This window comes from Monopterus albus, unplaced genomic scaffold (genome assembly GCF_001952655.1).
Source record: "Monopterus albus unplaced genomic scaffold, M_albus_1.0 scaffold134.1, whole genome shotgun sequence".
NCBI classification, from domain to species: Eukaryota; Metazoa; Chordata; class Actinopteri; order Synbranchiformes; family Synbranchidae; genus Monopterus; species Monopterus albus.
Window position 1 is genome coordinate 203606 of NW_018128014.1, and position 24239 is coordinate 227844.

Sequence of the window (24239 nt, forward strand, 5' to 3'; positions counted from 1 at the left end):
GTGAGCATAACATTAGCTTCTAGTGAGAACTAGCACAACTTAAATTGAGAAATACAGTAGTTTTAGTTATATATATATATATATATATATATGACACAAGAGGCTATGCTAACTCACTCACCGTGAGTGTGCAAATGTCATTTACCATAAAATATTTTTTTACTGACACTTCACTTCAAATTACCATAAAACAGTATGTGGGCATTCATGGTAAGGTGGCCTCATAGAAGGCTGGGCTCCTGCCAGATTTAGCAGCATGCTCTCCTGAGCCAACAGGATCACAGTATGCTATTTGTTGTACCCTAAGTACACAGTTACACATTATACTGTAAATGACTTGGAGACAAAGAGAGGATGGAAAAATGCAACATCATCAAACGCAGATGCCCAAACCCGGCTCAGAGATCCACCTCAAAGTAACACTCTACAGCCGGCATTTCAGGTTACATTAACAACTGCTGTTCATTAGCAAAACACTGGATGTTTCGCAGAAAAGAAACAAAAAGAAAACACCAAATTCCAAAGATTTCACCTCATTCTCACCAGATATTCAGAAACAAATTTCATGTCAATGACTGGGAAGCTGAACAGAAATAATCCCCTTTGCCCAAGAACTTGGTTACCAGTCGAATATGATGTGAAATACCAGTGACGTGAGGCAAATGCTGCCACACAAGTTCCTGTTTGGTCTTCTGTGACTAGGAGATCCTAATGTTTCCACAACAAAACTCTCCCAGACTCAAATTCTCATTTGGCAGGAATTTTATTATTGGAATAAAATAATATGCCTCCCCGCAGAAGGTGTAATCCTGCATCAGTCCAGTACACTGCGGTCTTACAGATGATCCAGAATGCAGAGCTCAGAGGAATAACTACTGGTGGATTTTAAATGTATTCCTAAACTTTACAGGTGAAACAATTTCTGACAATTTCAACAGCTGCAGCTACAACAGATGACAAATGGCAAGGTTGCAAATAGTGCAGAATATATTTCTCAGTAAATGTGTTCACTCTATATATCTGTATGCATCATGAACTGTTTGAGTATGTGAAAAACAAGAAAACTTCACAAAAACTGATTTCATGGCGCACTGCAACTTGGCAGACACATCCGTCAAATACCTACATAACATAAAAAATGCATTGGATGAACGCTCTTTGAATGCTTAACTCAGCAGCAGTTTTACTTCTTCAGTTCCTCAAATATTTACATCCTGTCAGAATCAAACGGGCCAAATAAACAGAATACACTTGTGACCAATTCATTAAACAAGCAATCATATTTAGCTGGGGTAAAATTTAACAAACTATACTGACACAAGCAAAGTAGATGTGAGTGTCCACTGGGATTCTGTTCCCTCAGGAGAAAAGGCAGGACCTATGCTGAATGCTAAAAGCACCAAGCAAAACAAAGAGGCTGGGCTACTTGAAAGCAATATGAAAATGCTGCTCTGTGCCAGGACAAGCAGCCAGCACACACAGCTGGGATAACAAAAGGAGTACCCATCTACTGATTACATACAATTCAGCTGAAGAGTTTCCTTTATGCATGCAGTGAAAGGACAGATTCTGTTCTGTAACCCGAGTTAGATCAACAAACTACCTGCAGGTGAGGTAGACATAAGCTGTTCAGCAGATCCTCTCACCCTGCCCTTTGGGCAGCAACAAGTGTAAGTGTAGCTGAGTGCTGACCCCTACTGGTTGCTTAGCAGTAATGACAAAGTCTGGGAAAGATGGGGACTGAACAGCCTTTATGAGGAGCTCGCATACATTTTGTGAAAGTAAAAATACCATTACATAGACCTATTGAAAAAGTCTAGACATAAAATTGGCCATCTTTTCCTCCTGCTTATTCCTGTTCACTGCCACAAAATCATCAGAGCCAATCTTATCCTGCACTGGTGAGAACTACGGAACCACATCCTTACACCCTAAAAAAACAGAACAGAGTAATCTGCTTTGTGATTTCTAAAAATCAATGCTTTATCACTTTAAGGAGCTCTCCAGTGTTTTATTATCGCACTGACTGAAAGCTGGGAGACACAAGAGACCAGAGTTTACAAACAGAAGCAGCAGAGGCCAAGATATTCTGACGTTTAGTCCCTAGTAACGTGTCACACTCCAAAAACACTGCATCACACAGTTTATGGCACACTACAACTCAGAAATGTATTTCATCAGATCCTCCTAAGGGCTCACTTATTCAAAAGCCACACCTTCAGTTTGGAAAGCTGAGTTTCTGATACATATTTCAAGTCTAAAGCTCATGTCAAGACAACCGTATTGGCATCCCTCCAGAGCCACAGAAGACATCACAGGCTACTGTTTGCAATGAGAAAACTGAACTTACTCTGTAGAATTAGTGGGCAGTCCCTTTACATAAACACATTTACATTAAATCTTAGTTGTTCTCCCTGTGCCTGGGTGGGTTTTCTCCAGCTTCTTTGCACAGTCTAAAGACACACAGGCTAGACTGGTGACTCTAAACTGGTCGTAGGTGTGAAAGTGACTGTGACTGTGACTAGTTGTCTGTCTCTGTGTGTCAGCTCCATGATAGACTGGCGACCTGTCCAGGGCGCACCTTGCTTCTCGCCCATTGTCAGGTGGGATTGGCTCCAGCCCCCTGACAACCCTCTACAGGACAAGTGATCTAGATAATGGATGGATAATAGAATGTACTTTGGAGGAGGCTTGTTTTTCCTCACAATTACTAGGGTACTCACTTTGGATTATATCAACTCTTTAGTTTTAGCTTTGTAATTAAGAGTACCTCCGACGAGGGGAGGTGGAGAGAAAATTTTAAGAAGGCATTCAGTTCAAAGTTTAATCCACGTTCCTAGCAGCATTTTGATGGCAAGTAAAAAAGATTAAATGATACAAAATCCATTCATTGGAAAACAAACTGAAAAACACAGAAAAGATCGAAAGAGCTGCTGGGTGAACTGAGGAGTGGATAAGAAGAAAAAAAAACTAAAAACACTGGCCGCTTCTTGTATTCAGCCTGTGACTCCACAGCCAGGTGGTCAATGACAGGAAAGGCCAAGCTACAGCGACTACTCATGCTGGCAGGAGCTAAACCTTTGAGTAACTTTATTCAAATTCTAAGGTGTGTGACGCTGCAGTGAATGAGGTCCTGCTATTATTGACATTCCAGAAGATATCAAACAAATGCAAACCATGAGCCATCCCCATCACATCAACAGCAAAAAGAACTTCTGACATCAACTGGGAGACATGAAAGTCTTTATGAACATCGTTTTCCTGTTTCATACCCAACATGCAGGGAATGACTAGAAACAGCATTAAGTCTTTGAAAAACCAGTTCAAAGCTTCAGCTACACTATGGCTGACATCCATGTTGCTGTAATTTCAAATGGCCACTTTTGCCAAAACTTTAAAAACTTACTGATAACACAGACAGTGCTCTAAGGGCGATCTCACAGCCCTAGGTTGAAGTCTTCATCATTTGGGATCTAAAATAATACTTTGCCTTAATGTGGAAAAGGTCTTTAAGGTCTCTACCTGAATTGTGCCGAAGTCTACATTTTCATAGTGGAAGTGAGCGCACTCTGCCAGTTTTGGGAAGTGGCCCTTGGTGAAGCAAAGTCTGGAAACAAAACACACAGAGTTTGGTTAGAACGTCATCCTCTGCTCTTGATAATATGTTAAAAGTATACATGGCTAGTGTAAGACAGAGTGCAGTGCGAACAGAGGGAGTGAAAGGAGGAGGAAGACAGAAACAGGAATAGACAGGAAACAGAACTGATAAACAGCCAGTTAGGGGAGGTAAATAGAGATGAACAGATGGAAGGAGAGATGTGAGAAAGGTGAACAGACAGGTGTGCATGTGTCTACTCACTTCTTGACATTCTTGACCTTCATGCTGGCCGTGCTGCTGCTGCATGAGCGCATGAGGGGCTCCGTGCGCAGCTCAGGGATCTCTGCACTCCTTGCCTAAAATATACAAACATCAGCAACCCAGCTGGTGCATACAAATAAATCTCTGCTACTTTTAACTGTTCGACAGTTCTCCATTTAGATTTGGTTTCACAGATCCATTCAAATGACCAACAGGCGTTAATTTTCAACATCACTGACTGCTCATTGTAAAAACATGTGGGTTAGGCTTTACATTGTTTAATGAAAAGACCTATGACTGCAGGATAACCATGGTAAAGCTGTACAGTTTAATACATTTAACCAGCCTTATCCAGAACTAGACCAGTCCCCCTACCCCTAACCATAACATGACGCTGCTACCACCATGCTTCAAGATAGATTTAAGGCTCAGGTTAGTATTTAGTTTGGTGTTACGGTAGGAGTTGGGGCACAGGCATCTAGTTGAACTGGTTAAGCTTATGGTTATGCTAAAAAGGGGTTCTGACTAATGTGTGTGTAACCATAGGTGTATTCCAAATGCACTGTGTTTTTCTAAAGACAATTCTAGTGTTCATTTTATTATTGCATTGCTGGGATTTGGGAACGTTTCTTTATTTTCCTTTCCTTTATGCCTTGCTCTGCCATCAACACAGAATATGATCTACCCTACACAATGCAACAGGGCACCGGTGTGACAGCTTACACTAAGTTGCTGTGTGCTTCTCCTTGAGGTACCAGAGGCATACATAATGCATGCTACTCCAGTATAGGGTCCCTCTTATATCAAATATTGAGCAAAACTATAGCAGACATGCAGAATTAAAAGCTCCGCCTCTGTGATGAATATTCATTAGCCTGGTGGCATTGTTGTTTCTCATTCTCTCTGTTGCCCAATCGAAAGAAGCACTTGCAATAGGGTTCCAACCACGCGCAGACTATGGTGGCTCGACATGTTACCATGGAGACGGCCTCATTTTCAGCGTGTTGCTGATGCAATAAGCAAGACCCACACCAAAGACAAGAGGAAAGGAAATAATGAATGATACTGTCTGGTGAAGGGAATCCAGCATGTAGAAGTGGGCTGAAACAAGCAGATGACAGGTAGCTGACTAGCTATGCAAAGAGTTTATAGCTGGGAAGATTCAGAACACCAGCAATCATGTGCATCAATCATAACTGTGTGACATTGTTTCAGGAGCAGTGGAGACATCTTTTCGATAGGAGAGAAAGACAACTAATCAATGCATTGGGCTGAAAACAGACTCTGATAAGATAGTGACAAGTAGTGAGTAAGACTAGTGTGGTGGCGTGTTATCACTGGGTCTGACATGCCTGGAACAACACAGTTTGAGCTTTTTTTGGCCTTGGGTGAGACGAAGACATTGTTCAAAACAGTGCCTGTCATATCTGTGCAATCATGTGTGTCTATGCATAAGAGAAAGTCATTACAACAGCTGTGTGTGACTCACCATGGCACTGATGGTTTCCTCCCAGTCAGGTCTTTCTCTGGGATGGATGTGGGCCAGTTCAGGCACACTGTTGTCGTCCTCCAGGTGACGTCCAGGTCTCAGGCTCCTATAACACACACATACTTGCTTGAAAAGGTTTTTTTTAAAACACTCAATAATTGAATTAGTTATCAAAACAGTTTTCTTTCAATTACTAATCAATTCATTGTTTCATCTATACTTGGCTGGATGTCCAAGCAAGTTCAGATTTGTTTGTCACATAATCTTTATTTGTAACCATATTGTGAACGAAGATTTGAAGTGATCCTGCCATTGTGACTGAAAAGATCTTTTTGATGCAGTCTAAGTGAAGTGAGCATTACAATTCTGCAAGAACAAAGCTGTGCCCAGTAGCTGCAGGGTCCAGTTCAGGACATTTTCCATATAACGTGTTCCACATCCTGAGAACAACCAAGGAAATGAGATTGAACACAGACATAATTTGATGATGGTAAATCTGATTGAGCTCTAGAAATACTTGAAGCTGATGAGACATCTGTCTAAACAGTTGTCTCATCAACTTCAAAGACTTCCCTTGTTCCCAGAGAGGCTGAGAGGAGAACAGCGATGGAGAGGAAACTGATTTGCACAACAGCATTTCCCAAAGCGGCTAGTGACACACACTGATTGTACATACACTGTAATTCAAGACACACACAAACAATATGTCAAAAGCGATTTTTACCCATCATCCAAAATGCAGCATTGACTCTACTTCTGTATGAGTCTGATAAACTAGATTAGGCAACAGAGGAAATTGAAAGAGAAACAGATCTGTTTTGGGGTGGATGGAACAATCTATAGCAGCTGCGAGATGTCAGTGTCCAGCAAATACTGAAATGACATCTCTTCATTGAGATGATTGGATTTAAGGGTTGCGGCATCCGAGTCTAAATGCAGGGAAGTATAGTCATGAGTAATTCTCTGTCCTGCCTGCTCCATCAAACCCTTTTACACAACTACTTACTGAATTCACTTTACCAGTCTAATTATGCCACTTTTTCATCTAAGGTTTTTATATCCAGAGTATCAAAAAGCAAGACCTGCATGCACAGAAACAGAGTTTTCACAGCACTTTTCAAAAGATAAACATTCTTACAAACACACTGCATAGTGGACCATACACAAAACTTTTAAAAAAAATCATTGTTATAATTATAAATCCCAGAAAGCACACATACTACACAGGTGACTTGTAAATTCAATCATATTTAAAACTGTCTCCTTGTTATTGCCAAGAAAAATTAAAGAACGACTCAAACAAACACGTTGATATGTATTTCTGCACAAAATCCTGAACAAGGCACTGACTAAACACACACACACACACAGTATATGAGGTCTGCCTCCCAGCTGACCTTGTCAAAGGCAGTGAGGCTGACAAAGATCACTTAGAGAGTTTAGAAAAAGGTTGATCACTCAACAAGGGGCCAGGGAGAAAAGAAAAGTGTCACAACAGGAATGTAGTGGGAGCTTAACATCCATAAGTATTCAAAAGATGGTGGAAATCAGATCAAAATCTTAAATGATGGCTTTCAAAAGTTTGCATGTTGGTTATTATGAAATGAAGAAAGAGAATATTGTGTTTCACCTTTACCTTTAGTCAAAATAGCCCTGAGATACATGACACCCCTGTCATGAGGCTTTTAAGATACAATAGGTTGGATAAGGCCTGAACCTCCAGTTAAGATAAACAAAGACAGGTTAACAACTACCTGATGCTCCACAGGATAGGTAACATAACCAGTGTATCAATGAATGGAGATGAATGATGACATTAAAAATCTATACATAAGCACATTGCACATAAACTTAGATTACATAAAACAATTATGCAGATGTTTGTGTAACAAAAATCCAGAAATCCAGTTACAACTGTGGCAACCATGATGTGTGTACTCTAAACAATACAAGTATAGGTATGAGTAACAGTAATATATACAATATATACAATAATATAGGATAGATTATGTATATAGATATTATATATATGCACCAGCTCAGGAAATTCGACCTGCCCCAGGCGCTGCTGATACAGTTCTACAGAGGAATCATCGAGTCTGTTCTCTGCACCTCCATCACTGTCTGGTTTGGCTCAGCAACCAAACAGGACAAGTACAGACTTCAGTGGACAGTCAGAGCTGCAGAAAGAATCACTGGTGTGAGCCTGCCCTCCATGGAAGACCTGTACACCTCACAGATCAAAAGGAGGGCAGAGAAGATTTCTACAGACCCCTCACACCCTGGACACAAACTGTTTGAACTCCTCCCCTCTGGATGGTGTTACAGGTCCCTGTGCACCAAAACAGCAGCACATTGATTGAGAGCCACTGTATGTCAAATCCTTTGTTCAGCATACTTGGCCAGTAAAGCTAATTCTGATAATAAATCTTGTGATTCATCTCAAATTCAATCCAATACTGAACAATTCCCTTGAATTTAAAAAGGTATTCTGCAGTTTTCTTGTAGGCTTACTACATTCAGTAGTACTCACTATAACATACTGTATGTATCCTTATGGTTTCAACAAACATGTTGAATGTGTCTCCGTCATTAATGGCATTACAAGTAGTTGAGAATTATCCATTATCGAACAATATGAAAAATATATTGTGATTACATTTTCTTCCATATCGTTCATCCTTATTATCAAATTACATTTGTGCTCCAATTCTAAGCCCACAGTGGTGCATTTTGAGATCAGACAAATGTTACACAAGCGCATGCAGAAACCACATTCCTCTGCCATGGCAGAACATTCTCTCACACAATCAGGTCCCTTTTGAAGAATGAGCTCGAGAACAACACAAAATGGGTCATAAGATTCTTGATCTGGATCAGATCTGTGTCATCTTTAAGGGTAAGTCAGGCAGTTATACTTCAGGGTTCTATCTTCATTATAGGCCAAGTGATGGCAGAAAATGTGTGTTACATAGGATTTTAAATGTGGACTGCAAATGGCCGTCAGATACAGAATCTGGATCAGAACTGGAGGAAATTTAGTCTGGGGATAGACACTGTTACCATACATACGTGTCAAATTTCAAATGATTTTAACAACTTTTGATGGAGATTTATATGATCATCCAGCCTGTTGTAATCCTGCTAACCAACACACACACACAGAGAACCAAAACCAATCTCTTTAGCAGAGGTATTACACAAGTTACATTTTGTATAGAAATTATCATCAAGAAAAGAACCATTTAATTTGAGCAAACAAAAATCCCTGCTGTACACTTGGACAGTTGGAGTGGGTCTTTTCTGATTTTAGTTCTGTTTCAAATCTGACTACTACTAGCATCATCAATAACTAGTGCCAGGTTTCCACTGTAGGAACCTAATGAGCCATAAACCTGAGCTTCCCATAAATGCTACCCGGCATAACCTCACAGGCTACTTCAGCCCTGATGGGGTGCCCTCCGCGCATCCATCCTCTCCCCCTTTGCATTTTTTAAACTTCATTTTAGTACTACCTCCCGAGGGGTGCCAAAAGTTAGTTCCCAAACTTGACTAAGACGGTGGGGAGTAGTGGAAAAAAAGCAGAAAGTTGCACGTTCTGTTTCGTTAGCTTTCTACAGTGGAAACCCGGCATGAGGATGCAAGGAAGCACTGGGAGGATGGTAATGTTCGCCTATAATAAGTCTTTTTAAAGGAAACATCAATGATTACAATCCCATGATTGTGTAACTGGTAGTCATCAAGTTGCCAGTTGACTTAGTCATAGCTATTATTCACCAACAGTAGCGGATGGAAATTGGGATTATTTCACATTTTCTTTTGCTAATTTTTTGCAATCATTTTTCAAATTTGCTCTACCTTTGAACAGAAACCTGCCTGGTTATTATAACAGGTTAAGGGAGTGTGCAGAGCAGAGATACTGGAAAACCAAGAGACACTGATCAAATGTCCAAGGGCTTTGGAGAGTCACAAAGACAAATGTATAAAGGCAAATGTGTGAAAGTGAATGAGAGAGATTGTTAGTGTATATGGTGATAACAGCAATCAAGCAAATATATTTAAGCAAATAAATTTGATTGCTCAAATTAAATTACTGTTTGTGATAGTTTCTCTACAAAACAATTTGTTTGCATAGAAAAAAATGCAATGTATTGTTCTCCAGCAGTCCTACTATGTGAGCACTTATACATACAATACATACAAGTCCAGGATCTGACTCCTCGGGGACCACCTTCTCATTCAGAAGTGCAGCACACTCCATCATTCCCAGAACTGTGTGGTGAGGATGCATGTAAGGAGAAAGGAACTGCTGCTTTGAACACCCCCAAACACAAATACTGTAGCTGCAAGAAAACTATCAACTACAACTAACTTTTCTACTCTCTCGACTTCAACAAAAGCAGATAAGAGAAAGTGACACCAAAGATTTCCCTCAGCCTTTCTAGGTTTCTAGCCTGCTGAGTCAAATATTTGTGTCTCCAAAGTACCGTCCATATAAACAGTGTGATTGTTTGAATCTTGACCATTTTCCAAACATTTCCATCACTCTCTCAATTTTGCTACATAAAAGGCATAGCAGCTCCATTTTGCTCTGAAAATGAAAGTCATGAATGTCTCTGTATTTGTCCTCAGCCACCACTTTCTCACATTTCTGCTAGTAGGGTGCCTCATCACTTAATTTCTGACTCAACATTGCTCAAATCCAACAAGGCAGCAAAAGTAATTTTAGATTCTTACTTTCAAGTCCATTCAACTTGTGCAGCTTATGGCCTGGGCATATTACTGAGGAGCCAAAAGCTCAAATGACACTGAACTATTTCCAGCTTCTGAAAATTTCACTTGCAATACACATAATAACTGTCATACAGGTCCTACATTAATATACCAAGTTACAGCTGGAGCAGTTTATGATCTTTCCTTAAGACAAATCTTATGACACTCAAGTTATGCAAATACAAACTTAGTTACAGTACAGGGGTGGCTAGGGCTGCATCTAACGGTTATTTTTTGTTCAATTAATAGGTTAATTATGTTCTCAAATAAGGGATTGTTTAGGCCCCAAAGTTTACCATCACGAGACTATCCAATATTTAGCATTTTTTGCTTGAAGATTATTTAAAGAGCTGGTATTATAGCCATTTTGACCAATTTTTATTAATAGTGAGTTTATTTTAAACATATCTAGGATATTTTATTCACCCAAAGTTGTTTAGATCGCTATAAATCCATCTTTATACACAATCCAGATTCCCCTCTGTCCTCTAGCAGGTTGTTTCGGAAGTCAGTAATATAAAATTAACATTATTCATGAGCACCTACTCTGATTGGCTGGAGGTGATGACTCATGTTCATCCCCAGCCAATCAGAATAGAACCTAAAAAATAATAATGAATAATAGATGCAGCTGGAAACACAAGACAATATAGAGACATATAAACCAGAGTCTAATCCTGAATGTGAAGGAGATGGACCACCAGTTGCAGACTGGAGACTTCATCTGAATGTTTCAGAATCGTAGGATCGTGTTTACATTTCCTAACAAAGTCATTTTTACAAATGCAGCCAGATACAGCTAGCTTAGCTTTATCACATCTAGTTTCATTTAGCTGAAGAACAACACTCCCTACACTCTCAGCGTAATGCCATGCAGGGTGTGGGCTTCATGGTTGAGTGTAATGTTACCAAGTCCACAGTTTCAAGACCACATGCTCTCAAGGTGAGGATTCACAATTTTAAATAAAACACAGCAAAGACAGTTTAGTAATTTGGCAGCTGCAGAACCTTGGCCTTCAGCCTGATCAATCTCAAATATAATTTCTTTTGTTTTCCATCATACCAGCTCTTTGGCTGGCTGTAATCGCTGTTTGTAAGAACAACTCTTAAAAGCACGTTTCTCTATACTGGACTGAACACACAGAGACATGCCACTTATAAAACTGCCAATAATAATGTAATGTGTATTAAATAAAGCAATATCTGTTTCTCATGCAGGTCACAGAAGAGTTGTTGAAGTGTTTTAAAACTATAAGCAGCAAAATTATGAAATCTACATTAATTTATGAATAATTTTGACATTGTGACTTGCTTTCATATAAATGATCTGAAAAGGAATGAATGTGAAGGAATTACGTAATAATTTTTCTTTCAGGGATGTTTGAGATGGTCCTACCTAAGCTTAGAGCACCATCACCTACTGTTTATGTCAGTTCTGTATAACTGATTCAACAGTTGTGAGCATGACTCTTCAAAACTGCTTCTGGATTTTACTCTTTCGACGTTCAACGAGTCTGTCTTCATACTCTCAAAAATATTACATTTGTAAAACTGCTAAAGCAATCCTAGAAAACATTTTTTGCTCATGTGCCACATGAGCAACTTCATTCAAGGCACTGGGAATCCATGGTTTATCGGTTTAGTACTGCTACATTGTCACACGTGGCTTATTTACTAAATATAACTAAATATAACACCACTTAGAATCTCATTATATTTGATTATTAGTGTGTAATATCCCATATGGCACTAATGCTTTAACTTAATAAATGTGAATCACTAGTCACTGGGCAGATGGGGATGGGGTTTGAAAGCGTTATGAAATCTGAATCAGTTCATGGTTTATAAAGTAGTATTTGTATTTGACTCACTAAACAACTAAATAAAAATTGCAACAATTTGTGTAAAAAACAGTATTTACAAATGTAGCCTTTCTAACCATGTTGATAACATATTTGGCCACTGGAACTGTGATTACAGACCATTTACCAGACAGTCTGACACTTCCAAAAACTACAGTAATGAACTATCAAAACTATACTGTGGACATTTGGCTGCGCTGAAGGAGTGCGGGGCTTTCACTACGTTTTATGCTCTGTGACATTTATTACCACTGCCTTCACTCATGTTTCTGTGTGCTGCATTTGCTCCTCACTGGGGGCTGAGCTGCTGCTGCAGAAGCCGGGGAAGCTCAAGTAAAAATACTACAGTGAAATTAATATGGATTCTGCTACTGTGAATATCAATTTAACTAATTGGTGATATTTTACATGCACTACGAGCTGGCTGTTGCACTGTACTTTCTCTGACTGATTAGCCTGACCCGAGTATAACAAAAATCTCTCATGCAACCTGCATGCAGTTCATCTCGACTGGGTAGGGGGAAAAGCCTTGGAAAGCAACAGGCAGCAGTAAACTGAGGGATAAAAGGAAAAACATGGAGGAAGCTATTAGCAGGCAACGCACGGATTTCAGCCTTATGCATGTTCTGGATCTCGTCCAGTTGGCCAGTCGTTTAGCTCCTAGCCCACTAAGGCAGTTTATTTGTCCTACATATGGCACAACAGACAGGAGAGTAGTCCAATGTCTAGTTTTTTCATCCTTGTTAGTTCTGACATTCAGATAATTAAACCACTAACTTAATGAATTGTTGTCATCCTCCAAGGGGACACTCTGCCCAAGCAATCTGATCTGGCATACTGTTATGTTCCAGTTGTACTTATCAACAGTACAGCTCAGCCAGCCAGCCATGCTAAACTGAAACATGCTTCGATGTCTCTACTACTTTGCTGTTGATACAAATTTACAGAAACAGCTGATCATTTCCATGGTCACTGAGTATAATGGATATCAAGCATGTATTTAATGGACAGATGTATTAGTATCTGTTCACTGAATACAGTAGCTTTATGGCTATTGTATAGCCTCAATTACTGGAAAACCAAAATTGGGAGGTGCTGCATGCAAGCAGCATAACAGCTCTCCCTTGCACAAGAGCAGACACTTGAAATGACATGTTATATATTATAGTTCTACATTATGTTCTATTGTCACATGCATTTGTCTTAATGTTCAACCAACGTTCTTATGTTGAATTAATAAAAGAATAATTCCCATTTTCTACCTTAGATATGTACATTTCATAAACATCAAGAAGCTGTGTCAACTTTACATGTCTGAAAGGAACATTCATTTCAATAAGTAATCAAAATGATCAACTCAGTAAAGGATGGGAAAATAATGCATCATCAAAATGTATGTACCAGTGATTCTACAAAAATTAACATATTAAACCTCTGTCAAAAGCTGTGACCTATAACCCTTTAATTTATCCACTATGCATTAACTGTAGACCTCAGAGTGACAATGAACAACAATATCCTTGGAGTACTACAGAGAGAATTTTACACACAGTCAGTTGAGACACCAGCATATGTCATTATCCCAAATCAAATTACATTTCTCTCTCTGTAGACCTTGGTGTCAGCTTATCATCCAAGAGATTCTACTTACAGCAGTGTTCCAGTGATTTCTTGCTGCACCTTTATAAAGCTGGGGGACTTGAAAGAGATAGAATGTAACAATCAAAGCAGCAGCAACTGAGATATCCTGACTTTTAATCCCTAGTATGACAACATCAGAGTTATTTTCTCACTCCCCCTAGCTTCCGCAGAGCCACAGAAGCTATTATTCAACCGAGTTGGACTAACAATGACAAGTAAACTGTTTTTGGTGTGTAAAAATGGGAAGGTCCTCTTTAAAAAGCCAATAAAACAAATTCAACTCATTGCTTGATGAGAAGACCAATATAAAAAGTGACAAAAATATAATTATTTGGCTTCTAGACACGCGAACCTAATGTAAAGAAAAATCACAACTTCTTTGAAGTAGAGCCAATTTACATACTAAGAATAAAATTACCAAGATTAAATCCACCTCCTGTACAAGTAAATGGAAAGCTGTACCCCAAGCAGCCTGCGTTTACCTTAAATTATGATCTATATGATCTATTTAGTGAGGTACAGATTCATGTGAGTTTGGTTTCTGACATGGACAACCTGCAGAGTCTACTGTTCTGTTGTTCGCATCTGTCTTAAAAGATTAGGGAATCACAAACAATCTAAAGTTTTACAGTGTTTTAAATCTCTTTCTCAGTGTCACCTCCTGACCACCCTCCTCACTTCTGATCCTCCGATCCACCCCGTCTACCAGGATTCAGAGGACAACTTTTATAAAGCCCTTCCTGTCCTTTCAGATAAGATCAATAATCTGCTGCAATGGGCAACTGACTGAGCATGCACACCCTCACGTATATACTGTACATGGCATCATTAAGAAATGATTTAGCAGGAGAGAACATTTCTCTCCCTTGTTTCTCTACCTCTTCAACTTGTCATTTATTTTCTCCTTTCTCTGCTTTTCACTCACTCACTCTCAGTACAAATGTTGGGCCACTGTCTAATATATGCTAAGCTGCTGCTGCCATGGTAACCCTGGTGCAGGATTTAGACCCAGTTCAGGACTGGAGGGGCAGTGTTTGAGGGGCAGGTGGAGGGGCTAAGCAGCCTCAACTGTAATCCCTCCACCCTCCAAAAAAGATATTATGCAGAAGGATACATTTGCAAAGACAGACAGATGTGGACAAGTGTATCGCCAGTGACAGACAGACACACACACACACCACTACTCCAGCAGAGGGAATAAACCCACATCATGCTGCCATAGCAGTAACGTAGGGGACACAAGTCGCTGGCTACCCGGTTGGATGGTAAGGGAGCAGTCGTGAGTGCAGACAGCATATTTCAGAGAATGCGGGTGAAAATGTATCTTTGTCGGAAGTGAGTGGTGACTAATATAAATAGTAAGGAAATGACTGCCAAATGAGTCACAGACTTAATTTCCATGTCTGATTGTACAATACATCAAAGGTGATCCCCAGGATCTCATCAGTTATACCTCACTGGCAAAGAGTAGAACAACTGTACTGTAGAGCAGATAAGTGACATCCTGACAGCACCAGCTAGCTGATCACAGGGATTGCCATGCACAGGGAAACCTGCCAAGAAGCCCCAAACAAAAAAGATTATTTTATGTTGTTTGTTGTGCGTGCATTTAATACCTCCACGTGTGACAGTAATGTTTGTCCTAAACATCCCTGTGAAGCCTGCATGCATACTGGATACAGAGAAGTCCATATATGTTTTTATGAATGTACATGCCTGAGGGTGTGTGCACTGACAATGTTCGGGTATGTGGCTGTGGGTGTACAGCTGTAGCAATGACGTAACTGGCTGAAAGCCGATACACTTGGCCCCTCTGTAAAGACAGTGGTTGCTGGAGCAGAGAGTCGACTGGCTCTGTCAGTAAAGGAAATCGCAATGAGGAGTTTCCAGTGGTGACAGTGATAGCTGTCACCTAGTTGCTATGGGTTGATGGGGTGTGGGTGGGGGTTAAATAAGGGGTGGGACAGTAAGTGCAAACTCACCCTACTGGCTCAGCTTTAGCTAAGGCACATCTAGCAATGTTTCACTCTCCTCTTCTGCATGCGCATACCCTGGTGTCATCTCTCCTTGAGGCAAATAACCCTCCCTTCCCACATGCACACTCCACTCCAAGCACCAAGCTGATTCTCCAGCTGTCAAGACCTGAGCATTTGATTCATATACAGGGAGTGTAATGAAAAAGAGGAAGACACATGCACAGAGAACACAAAAAGATAAGCTTTCTGTATGAGCAAGCACACACATAAACATTCAATCAAACACATTCACACAGTATCCATGCCCCCTACTCCTACTGTAACTATAAACAAACTAGCATGATCACAGAACCTCAGTCTAAGGTGTGGTTCTTCTGGCCACACACACAGACACTCTTCATCCCCTCTACTCTGATGGAAAACATTTGGGGCAGTCCGTTTTGGAGGGTGTGCACCAGTCTTACCTGTCCAAGATGTCATGACTGGACGTGGCTGTGGATCCCAGCAGTCCTAGTGCTGCACTTCCCACCGCTGCAGCAGCCCCGCTGCCTGCCTCCATGATACTGACTCACTGCAACGAGCAGCCTGCCAGAGAAATGGAGAGGGAGGGGGGACGGAGAGAGAGGTAGGGGAGGGGGAGGATGTGAAGAGGTAGTTCAGGATGGAAAAACACAAATGAGATAGAAGAAATCACATGTGGAGGCAAGAGGGAGGATGATGGAGGAGAAAAAAGCAGAGGGAGAGGGGAATGTGTGCAACAACAGGAAAGGAGACAAGACTGTGAACAAGATGCATGTTGAAAATGAGCGGGAAGATTGGCATGGGAGCAGGATGACATAGCAGGGTAGGGGAACAGAAAGAGAAAACAAAATCATTAATTGTGTGTGGCTCCAGTAAGTCATGCTGACAGAGCTTTGCAATGCAGGATTTCACTTTAGTGTTAACACACTGAGATTCTGGCGCACATATTCTAGTGTAAATCAACAGTTAAACATTGGCTTCCCTGCTGCCCTGTGGTGACTGTGCTCTCTGAGGTCTCTGTCCTCAAACCCAGAAATGCAATAGCCAAACCAAATTTTCCAGCCAAACTATTTTTTATCTAACCTGACACCTTCTCTACCTCATCCACAGTAATAATACAGCCATTACTAGAACCTTGTTCCAGAGTGCTCCAAACCGACATGGAGTGCCAATAGTGTCTCAGATGTATCACACCTTCACCAAGCCAGCTCCTCGCACTGTTTTCACCCCAGGCCTGCTAACAAAGCCTTATTTACTGAAAATACATTCATAATGTGATCCCCAGGGGCAGGGGACTCGAGTCAGACTTAAGTTGCCAATCTGAGGACTTGAGACTTCCTTGTCCATCGTATCTTAAAGACCTCGTAGAGCCTTATCATCCTAACAGAGCACTTCGCTCTCAGAGTGCAGGTCTGGGGGGCGGCTGTGGCTCAGGAGGTAGAGCAGGTCATTTCCTAACCGGAGGATTAGTGGTTCAATTCCCGGCTTGTCCAATCAACATGTTGAAGTGTCCTTGAGCAAGACACTGTACCCCCAGTTGCTCCCGGTGATGTCACCTGTGTGAGTGTTTGGGAGTGCGAATGGGTGAATGGCCAAATAGTGTGAAAGCGCTTTGAGTGTGCTGTAAAGCATAGAAAGGCGCTATACAAATATAAGACCATTTACGACTCGCATGTTGACATTTGGCACGTGTTTTACGCCGGATGCCCTTCCTGACGCAACCCTGATTTGAACCCGGGCCGCAGCGGCGAGAGCGCTGCACCTTAACCACTAGCCAATCGGGGATGGCTCCCTTGAGACTTCCCTGACTAACAATGATAAACTACACAACTTGACTTTGAATTGATATTCATGGCCTGAGACTTGCCAGACTTGAGACAGATGATGCAGGATGTAGCTTTGGAGGGGCCTAGTCCAGAAATAATAAAATTTTGATTCAAGGATTATGTCGTCAATGACAGTAGTAAAATGAAGAGCAGTATGCAAAGTCTGCAGCGCAGAAATCAGTGACACGACCACAATATACAGCTTCATCCATCACTACAAAACTCAAGCAACACTACGTGAATGTAGCTTTTCAGACAACACTAGCTAACTTATTGGCTGGTCAAACTTTAGCTAGAAAGCTATTGTTAAGTTTATAATGTTAGGGCAGAGACACACCAAGCCAACTCTTAGCCATAGGCCACTGTCAGGTGGTCAGAGAATACCTGTCAGAGGCTTTTTTTGTTTAACAGCTAAGGGTTAGTTTATAGCCTACAAATGCACAATTAATAATCTGTGGTTTGTGAACGTTTCACTTAAATATGTGATATTCCTGTAACAGCAGCTATTACTAGTCCCAGCAATCATCACAAATTAGCCTCCAGACTGAAATAAAAGCAAGAGATAATGAATGAATACAAATCTTGTTAACAATATTTATTTCATTTATAACAATATTCATTTCATGCCCTGACAGTAGTCCTAAAACTGTGTTGTAATTTTGTTTTCAGCTATAGCGCTATAGAGCTATTATATAATTTCCAAACCCCACTCACTTTTGTTGTGAACTTAGAAGGCTTGCTACTGAATGCCACAAAATATCAAATATCAGTAAGATTTGTAAGGTGTAACCAAGCTGCAACACTTTTTGTTAATGATTAAAATAAAAACTTTTTGTGACCAGTCTTTTAACTGATTTAAGTGTGAAAACTGGGGTAGCTCAGCATAATTTTGTAAGACTTTACTTGTGATTTGCTTGACTGACATTCAACTTGCTTGATTCTCACCACAGTAATGTGGGTCTTGCTTGAGAGGTGAAGATTAAGACTTGAGACTTGCACATGTGTGATTTACTCCCACCTCTGGTGATCACTTCACATCTATATCATACCTGCACTTATTGGCAATACTAATCTGTTATTTCTTGTTTGTGCCTTCTCTTTTACTTACACTGTTGATCCGAGGAATCTAAGTATCAGTTTATCATACAAAAAAAATTGATTGTTCTGCATGTGTGTCAACATGTAGGCTACAAGGGGTGTGCGATAGCCTGTTCACAGAAGACACATTTGAAAAGGGAAATGTAAGCATCGTTTGAAAACTTATAAAAAATTTAGCAAAGATCCAAACTGGTGTCAATCATAACTGTGTCATTCAACTATATGATTATCAACTAGTCATGCCAGCCTTTAAGTGCATGCTTAACTATTTTACTTCTCCCAAACTGTGGTACAAATCAGTAAATACAAAGAGAGGTTTCTGCTAATGAGGCAACCAGTTCTCATTTGTTATCATTTTTATGTATGCATACTACTTTATAGAGACAGTACATGAATTGGTGCCTGTTGTTCAAAGCTCACATTTACTGTGATTAAGGTTACTTCTGGACCACCAACAGTGCTCATCTCCTACCCAATGAATCATCACTGTACCCATAATCACAGCAGAAAACACCCTGTCGTGTATTGCTATAATGCGAAGCACCAAATGACAACCTCCATATGAAACCCAAATGTCACGCTGTCAGCAGATGAAACAAAAACATGTTGACAGGAACACAACATGAAGAGACCCAATGAAACAGTGGAGGAAAAGTCCATACAGCTCTTTTCTGTGTCAGTCAGTGGCTATGTGCTGTAATCCCATGATGTCAAGAGGAGAGAGATGGTGGGCAGGTGGAGGGGTGAGGTGTGAGGTGGCTGGGGTTGGGGGGTGAGGGGTCACAGGGGAAGTGTTATAGGCGTGTATGATACAATCACATTGTGATGAGTCCAGTGGCTTCATTCATTCATTCATTCATTCATGTTAGCCATTCAGCATGGCAACAATATGAATCATGAGCGATTAAGCCTTGCTCTGGACCAATCAGAAATTATCTCACCTTGTTTTGACCTTTGAGCACCTGTGGCACGAGAACATCAAGACATCCTGGCTGTGTAAGTCTTAATGGAGAAATTATAAATACATGTGGCTCTATATGAGCTCAGTACAAGAGTTTATCTATAGTTAAACTGAGACAGTGTTGATCAGACAACTATAGCACATGGCAATATCGACCACTATGGACAAGTGAGTGATGTTACATGAAGGCACGGCGAGTTGTGGACATAGAAATAGGCTAGATATTGACATTCACCTCATGTCCTGGGTCACTGTAAACTCTGGCTCTTAAATCTTCAAACACACACACACACACACACACACACTGTATAAAGGTAGGATATTGGCTCAACCTGACATTTAGTTTGTGTTTTTGTATTGCAGTGCCCATACACCTATACTGTGGGGGTGGAAATACACATCTCTTTGGAAATTGTGTGTAGAGGGTATGAAGTGTGTGCATTAGTTAAAAAAGGAAGTGAGTTTGTGCATGCTAGACAGACAAGCTGGGCAAAGCAGGCTGAGTTTCCCACAAAATACCTGATGCAGCAGAAAACCTACAAAATGGCTGACCTTGAGGGAAGACAGAGACTCAGCTCAGACGAGATTAAAAAGTCTACGCAGTAAACATTCTCATGGCAGCATAACTTAAAACAAACTTGTTCTCTTTTGAATCCAAGATTGTGGCTTAGCACAGGTTTGAGTCAGAAAATAATGAACTGCTCCAAAGAGGGATGCACCAATACGAAACCAATATTGGGTATCAGTTCCAATACCACCCTCTAACACTTGTACTCATACTAGTTAAAGTTGTCAAATACTATGCACTGATACAACATAACAGCAGCATTACATTAACCTCATGCTGGTTGAGCAGGTCATTAGGCGGTGGGGAAGACATTTCAACAGTTTAAGGATACTTTTAGATAAGTGACAACGACAAAAGTAAAGCAAAATGCGAACTCTGCTTCTCTGTGACATGGGGAGGGAGGGGCGCGCCTAGACCCACAGTAGAGCAGAGACAAGGTTGTATTTTATTAACCCTATAAAGCCAAAAAATTAGAATGTTCTGGCTATTTTTTGATATGTTGGGCTTTACAGGGTTAAGAGGTCAATGTTCAATATGTGCAATGAAATCCAAACATAAAATACCTGGTTCCATTCATTCACTAAACCCATATGGTGCTTGTTATGCTGAAGGTAGTGAGCAAAAAGAAAACAATGCCAATTTTATCTAGTTAACAAGTCTAATGAGCTCTGTTTTTATGATGACATGTCTGTTAGTCATTGGCCCATATGCACCAGTGGAATTTGTGTTTACTATCCACAAGAGAAAACCAGTCAGATAAAATGTCAATATATCCAGTTAGTAAAACTAAACAGATGACACACACAGCTCAAACAGAGACCTGTACTTTTGCAGTAAAGTGTTAATTCTGTGAACCTATGAGACAACATTCGTTCAAAGCACTGAAAACTCTGAAAACAAGACTAACTTGAAAAAAAATAGCTTTAAAAATACAGATATATTTATCGTCAGTAAAAAGAAGGATGAATGGACAAATGAATTTTTTAATTTGAAGCTATGTGCATCTGTGCAGTGACACTTTTCAATCCATGGATGTACACTGAGGTCAGCTCTTTTTAGCAAATTGCATAATGTTGAGAAAAGGACAACAAAACCCTCTAAGACAAGCCACATAAAGGTGAGGTTTGTACTTTATTATAAAATGTTTTCAAACACTGTGGTCTACTTTTATAAGAGAAAAGACAGTCACAACCATGTGGTTGATTCGCATGACCTCATGTTGTGCGAGTCCGGTTTGTTTAACTCTGTTTAAGTACAATGCACAGCCGTTTAACTGACTGTTTCTGTGACATGCATCCATCCAAATGGGGTTAGGAAGCTAACTAAAATGCGCAGGAAAACATTTCAATGAGGAATTATAAATGAGAGGAATCATTCGCAGTGCAAGCTGGCATGCATTAAACACACAGTAACAACATGTGCTGTGGTTAACTGACAGGAGAAGACTAAACTTGTTGGTAAACAAGGCTATAACCATGTTTCAGAGGGAAAAAATGGTCTATAAGAGCATTGTTTCAAGAGAAATACACGTGTGCTGCCTGTCTCATTATTCCTACAAATCCTGACATTATATATCATGGCAGCCTGACATTATATATCATCAGCCTACAATTGTTGCAATTCAAACATAGCGTCATATGCAGCTGTCTTTGTTTTTTTAATGCTCAGAAATATGTTCCTGTCACTTTTTTGCATTTGATTACTGATGTTAATGTAGTCAAAATCATCGGTGAATTTCATGCCAGGATTTTCTGACAATCTAGGCTATATCTGTGTGTGTGTACATATACATATGTATATATAAAAGAGAAAGAAAAAAAAATAGATAGTCAAATAGCCGCGCTCTAGCCGTCCCTGGTAGGCCAACAGTTAAGGCGCAGCGGCGTGAGCGCTGTGACTGAGTTCAGGGTTGCGTCAGGAAGGGCATCCGGCGTAAAACACGTGCCAAATGTCAACATGCGAGTCGTCAGTGTGACAATTCGCTGTGGCGACCCCTAAACGGAAAAAGCCGAAAGTGACTTTCTAGACAGTCATGCTGAAGAGCCGACTGACAGTCCAATGACAACATCCTCAGTCAGGTACAGCCCTAAAAATATCAGGTTTTAAGCCATGTAAATGCACACAGGTTGGGTTTACATGACCTCTTCCAGTTTAAGATGCTGCAGCTCCAATTACGGTTTTTCAATCTTAGACAGTTTAAGATGCTGCAGCTCCAATTACTGTTTTTCAATCTTAGGTGAAGAGTTGCTACTACTGCACTTCTTTGGTTTTGTTCCATAATGACTGCGCAAAAGCAGTTTGAGTGTAAGACATGTCACTTGACCCAGTCAACAGGTGTGTGACTATTAGTGATCAGGCACATTATGATTTAACAATTCATCAGTTATTCATTTAATTTAGTGGGAGAGCACAGGGTCCCACAGAATAAATGTAAAGTGCTGCATTTTAAGGTTGCAACTCAGTTATCTTCAATTAATCTGGCAATCATTTTCTCCAATCCTCACTGTCCATATCATAAAAAAGTGAAAGGTGCTCATTATAATTTCCCAAAGTCCAAGGTGATATATTTAAGATTGCTAGTTTTATTCAACCAAGAATCCAAAATCCCAAAAATCTTATTCAGTTTAATTTGCTGCAGTAAGTTAATGTCATGCAAATTTGCAGATACACTAAATCAACACTTCTGCATATGATTCACAATAATTGCAGTAGACCACCTAAATAAGAGTTTACAACATCTGAGACCTGACACTCCCCACTGAGCTCAACAGACTCAAAAGCACCCAGGTACATTGATGGAGAAGCATGATACGGGCTAAACCTCTGAAAACATTTCATGGCAATCTATCCAGTAGCTGCTGAGATATAGATATTTTGTTTGGGACCACAGGGGCAGACTCACTGAGAGATAACACTACTATCCATATTGGCAACACTTACACAGGAGCCACAGTAGGCAGTCAGCAGGTTTGCTTTATGCTGTGCCACTATAGAGTGAATGCTGCTTGTCTTCTTTTGAAACACCACTGACCTACTCTGCCTTGAAGGTGCAAGGAGTGTCTGTTGACCACATCCAGTGTAGCCCTTCTCCCCGACTTGAAAGCACTGGCCATTCAAACATATTGATATGCAAATCAGAATGACATCACCTGGGACAGTTCTTGGAGCACCCAGCAACGACATTCAACTTTCCCTGGAATCTACAGCGCTGTTCTCTGTTGTGTATGACAGCCTAGCAGAACGTCAGCAGTATGCAGCCATTTCATGGTCCCTGATATGGACAGCAGAGTGGCACTTTGAAAAGGCTGCTCTGCTGTAATGTCAACAAGGCATTAAATCACCATAGGACTTACTCACTACAGACTTAATTTACCACGTGGAAGGATGACAACCTGAGCAGCATGTGGATTCCATCTGCGGCTACACTCTATGAAAGCACTGAAAGAAGGCTGACATGGTGTCAAAACAATATTTGAGGATTCTTCTTCATGGGCCCTTCTCTCTCCATCATATTCACATCATCAGCTGAATAAAAATCATTCATTAAAGAGCCCATGGCATGCTCATTTAGCTCATTTCCAGCCATTAAATGCTTAATCTTGGGTAACTCTGTATTAGCTTTGCACCCCTTATAACTTCAAATAGTCTGTAATTATTTCAAAACGATAAAACTAGAGAGCATCTTCCTAAAAACGAGAGAATAGTTTGTGAACGTGTACACCTCCTGCTGCCAGTGTTGTGTTGAAAGTGGACAGCAAAACAAGATGCAACAGCATTAATTCATTTGAATTTCTCTTCCATAGATAGGTAAACAGTATGCACCGATAAAAAGAGATGTGTAACACTCCAAACAAAGTCAAAGTCAAACTGTTTGTCATATGCACAGTTAGGAAACATGTTTCCCTGTACAATGAAATTCTTACTTTGCTGTACACATGAATGCCACAAAATACAAGTGAAATATTAAGTAGATAAATAAGTAACACAAAATCTAAGGCACTTTAAGCAGCAATGCAGCAATATAATAAAAAATGTATAAGAATATAATAAGAGAATGTATGCTGCATGGGAGCAGCATGTGCAGCAGTCAACAGTCAATGTGTAAACTGAGAATGTAAACAGTACAGGTCGACAGTACATGACATATTTCCTGGTAATAAACTCC

The 24239-nt window shown here is 40.4% G+C and overlaps 1 protein-coding gene across 6 annotated transcripts in view; it reads right to left on the reverse strand.

Moving 5' to 3' along the window:
- The window catches only part of arhgap32b (Rho GTPase activating protein 32b), a 115276-nt gene that overhangs the window by 59825 nt on the left and 31212 nt on the right, over window positions 1-24239 (reverse strand). For 5 of the 6 annotated variants that reach the window (XM_020613504.1, XM_020613503.1, XM_020613498.1 and 2 more), the window contains 4 exons: window positions 16065-16378; window positions 5349-5454; window positions 3860-3954; window positions 3523-3607 (listed from right to left, as the gene is read on the reverse strand). In XM_020613504.1, coding sequence (XP_020469160.1) covers window positions 3523-3607; window positions 3860-3954; window positions 5349-5454; window positions 16065-16159 — 381 coding nt within the window. In that variant the 5' untranslated portion in view covers window positions 16160-16378. The remainder of the gene's footprint in view (window positions 1-3522; window positions 3608-3859; window positions 3955-5348; window positions 5455-16064; window positions 16379-24239) is intronic. The other variant, XM_020613502.1, reaches the window with a different exon arrangement.